Source organism: Plasmopara halstedii, assembly GCF_900000015.1.
Source record: "Plasmopara halstedii genome assembly, contig: Scaffold_110, whole genome shotgun sequence".
NCBI classification, from domain to species: Eukaryota; Oomycota; class Peronosporomycetes; order Peronosporales; family Peronosporaceae; genus Plasmopara; species Plasmopara halstedii.
In genome coordinates, this window is record NW_020187031.1 from 53,161 (window position 1) to 57,425 (window position 4,265).

Here is a 4,265-nt window from a genome sequence, read left to right on the forward strand (position 1 = left end):
TATAGATGATCTTACAAACGTTTATCCATCGAAACCATTTCACTGTACAAATGCACATTTAAAATCCTTCGCCTTTCCAATGTACTAGTCGCGTGTGTATATAATACTTTTCGGGCTATTTAAGAGACCCAAAGGCGGTGCATATTCCTATACATGCATCAAGTTTGACGCTTCGTGTTTGTCAACGCTTGGGACACAGTTAGTTATGGTGCGCATTCAATTCGGTTGCCGAAGCCATATTGTTGATGGGAAGTGCTAAAAACTGTGTCTTCAATAGCTCTAAGCCTTTCAGTGACGGTAAACACCAACGATGATCGCGCACATAAAGATTTGAAAAACAATTTCGTTTTGAACATAATTAAATTAGCTTGAAAATTTGAATATTTGCGAAGTTACTGTATAAATTGCGTAATAAGGCTTATTATATAAGTCGGCTTTAATTAATATAACGGAGCGCTCGCACATCATCTTAAAGTATTTTCTAAACAACTATCAGCTAAATGTGAACTGACTGTTGGCATGGCCAACGAAGTCCCGGAATACATACCGACTGTTGTATTCACCGTCAGAGCATCCAAGCAATAAAATCTCGACGAGTATGACGAGGTAAAGTTTCAGCAGCAGCACCACGCTCGTCGTCTAAACCATTAAAGCATCAACAGCCGAAGCCCTAAGAAGAATAGGGAGCATGATAAAGCGTTTTAATCATTGAAGCAGTCTTGTATCTTGCGAGAAAAAAGGTATTATAAATTAGATTTGGCGCCTTACTACTCTTTTATCTACTAGTGCACCAGCGACTAAATATCAATTGCGTCACCATCCATTTGCCGTATCGCAACGGTGAATGCTCTCGCTTTGCCGAACTTGACCCAAGACATAGCCTTGATTTACTAGCACCATTCGAAATGTGATGCTCTTTCCGCAAATCCGTCCCACTCTTAAAGTCGCCCTTGATACAGTTTTCTTTGCATCGAACTGCATTTATCCCAGCTTTCGCTCTCGGAAACCCATTGAATGGGTTCCAGATGACTTCCCATAGCACTTGTCCACATAATATTCCTTTGGCATATTTGCTGGTGCTCTGATCAACTTTTTAATATGATATGACGCTCTTTTCCAAACATACATTTCCTTACTTTCCTTACTGCTTTAAGCTTTAGTAATTATGTTACCAACATTAGTAATACTGTACTTTAATTCATAATCCTACTATTCTTTGAATAGTTCAATGGTTGCTATTGAAAGCTCACGCAAGAATCGCAGCGCACACAGATACGTCGTCGCGCTTGCCCTGCTTCTTGTGCGCAAAAGCGAGCAAATTTGACGCACTGTAGAAAGCCAGCTGTCGGACACGTCGCTCCTTAGCAAAGATTGCACGCTGCGCATCAAATGTGGGGATAGCCTCGCATTTAAGCTTAAACCGTTTCAGTTCTTCAATTTCAACAGTCTTGCTAGCGCTGAGCTCAGTCAATGCCTCACGACAGAATACAGCCGCTGAAACTGCAAATGGAATGTAATCTGTGATGCTATTAAAGGTGTTCTTAGCGCGTTGCACTATCCTTCGCGCCATGTCCTCCGCTGGACCACTTTTTGATTGAAACGACAGTGACGTGTTGACACATGCTGCGATGTCGTCGACGTACAAGTTATCGTGCACGCCGTCCGAAAATAATAGACAAACATCACCTGCTTCGTATTCGAAAATCTGTATATCCACTTCTGCTGCATAATTAATGGATTGGTTGCTAGAAACCACAGCGGGCACATTAAAGTCGTATATAATAGAGTCGCTTTCGTACACGAGCTGAGGTCCGCGAAACACGACGCACTTACAGTCACCAATTGAATAAACAAACATTCGACGCGAGGTCTCATCAAAGTAAGCAGCTGAAACGGTTGAATCAAGTCGTCCTTTGCGCTTAGCTAGCTTGCGAGCTTTTTTTATGGCAGCTTGCATACTTTGACTAAAGTCATTTGCACACGGAGGTTGTTCCCGTGAGTGTTTGCGTAACTTCGCTAACGCCGTTAAGGTCTCAGCCACCAACATTCGCGCCAGCACGCCCGACGCCTTCATGGTACCGGACACACCATCCGCTACCACCATGTAGCTTGGTCCGAAGCCGACAGCGTCGTCGCCATGAAACGAGTGTGTGGCACTTCCCACTGACGAAAAGCAGCCGCGCAACTTGCTATCACCAATCTCGTTATGTGCCTTGCTTGATCGCATGCGGTCCAGTAGGTAGTGTGCAGCATTTAAAACCATTTCAAGTCTACCAGTTAGTATGGGGTGACGCTAGGTAAACAGGAAATGAACGTTTAGACAAGCGCGTATGGCGGCCTTCCGGTTTTTGCGCTCCCCATCCCATGCCGATGATGCGAAGCTGCGACCTGAGCACTAACGGTCGGCAGCGCATACTGTATGTATTTCGGTAGTTTTTATAGCTCTGCATACTTTATGTCTTTCTGAGGTCAACGGTAAAGCCGCGCTTAATGCTTATTTTTTACAAAAACTTCACGAATAGTAAGGCCTCATGCCAATAAATTCGCACGAAGATTGTGTAAGCTCATCCGATTTCTCAGATGTACATATTTTAGTATTGCCTAATCGTCCTTCGCGGTGCCGACGCAACGAAACCTCTGGCACCTTTTGAGCGTGGCCCTAGCAATATCGCGCCAAGCTCAAGCTTCGATGTCTGGCCATATGAATTATTACTTTAGCTGTGCATAAAAGCTGACGCAGAGTACCGCATCGTCGTTAGTCTACTCATATGTACGATGCCAAAAGTCTCTCTTGAGATGACGTTCTTTGAAAAACTCGATTGTTGTATGACCAGATGGGATGTGTAGCTACAGAAGCGAACGGCGTCTTCTTCGAAGAACTCTAGTGTAACGTTGTAAACCGACTTTCCCAACCATGTCAACAGCACGAAGTTAGTAAGAACAGTACAGCATATACATTTTTATTTTCCGCTGATCAAGCTTTGAAAAAGAATCGTTTTGGGAAGCTAATCAGTACATCAGATCTTATCAGATTTGTAGTTAGGCGCTTTTCGGTAATCACTTTATGGATCTGCACCATCATTTACAGCACATGTCCTTGATAAAAAGCCCGAGTCATTACGGATTAGTACATTAGTCACATTTAGCCTGTATCTCATTCTCTCATTGGGTACAACGAGATGGAAATCTTGTCACTTGCAGTTTACTTGACAGACCGCGTTCCGACCAGTCACCCATATTGGGCAATTTCTCACAATGCGAAATGCTCTGCATAGATCTCCGTCTGTGACTTGAGCGAGAATTCTCAAAACTTAGCCAAAGTGCTTTGCCAGAGAAAGCATTGAGATTACATAAGCCATAGTCAAGTCTGTGACATCAGCTGAAGTAACCAACATAAAATCTTCAGGAAGTATGCCTCACAGCAGTTGCTCTGCCGGCTTGAAAGAGCACCTAGGGAATTTCTCAAGCCATGAATATGATATTAGAAATTTAGATTTTGAATATTTCCGGCGAGAAACATTTGCCGAGGAACCATCAATACTACAGAGAGATATCACTGCCTTTTTTTAAATTTAGCGGAAATCCGGTCTTTTTTTGTTTATTGATACCCATTGTCGTCTTCCTGTCTTGAAAATCCATTATCACTTTGTGCTGAACAAAATACTGTTTTGAAAATAAATCTTAATTAACCCGATTGTATCTGTATCAGTGATGGTGATACCACAAAACTTTTTTTATTTTTGCATAAAACTCGGTATAGTGCAAAGTATCGCTGGAGTAATTTAACTAATTTGCTCTGCTTTCTAGAAAAAATTTCGATAGCTTATAAATAAATCATCACGATATATCAAGATATCCACGAAGTTCGACCATTTTTATCAGTATTGGTAGTTTGGTACTTGAAAACAGTCTCAGTGTCACAAAGCTGTAATGTGATTGATGCACTATTGCAAGAAAGTATATAGGTATCGACACAATAAAAATGTAACGGGGTTATACGTACCCTGGTAACAGGGGTGTGTATTACACGAGATGTGCATGGTGTGACCACACCCAAGCAAGAACACGGTACGGGGCTAGGTAGCCAGTAGTTATGCATGTATTTAGATTTTACTATATATATTTAGTATATTCAGGAAAATCTAAGCATTTAAAATTAGGCGGCTCTGCCGCAGATAAGAATAAATATTTATTAGTTTTGGATTTCAAACGGAAGAGCTAATTAGCCTTGGGTAAGGCAATAATTACTCTTGGAGTAAGCGGAT

At 41.9% G+C, this 4,265-nt stretch overlaps 1 protein-coding gene across 1 annotated transcript; it reads right to left on the reverse strand.

Annotated features, from left to right (window-relative positions):
• Nucleotides 1-1,246: 1,246 nt before the first annotated feature.
• Nucleotides 1,247-2,263, reverse strand: PHALS_00041 (hypothetical protein L915_04191; the record flags this gene model as incomplete). The annotated part of the gene is made up of 1 exon (XM_024727125.1): nucleotides 1,247-2,263. One exon carries the CDS (start codon nucleotides 2,261-2,263, stop codon nucleotides 1,247-1,249), a length of 1,017 nt encoding a protein of 338 aa, XP_024572072.1.
• Nucleotides 2,264-4,265: the final 2,002 nt, after the last annotated feature.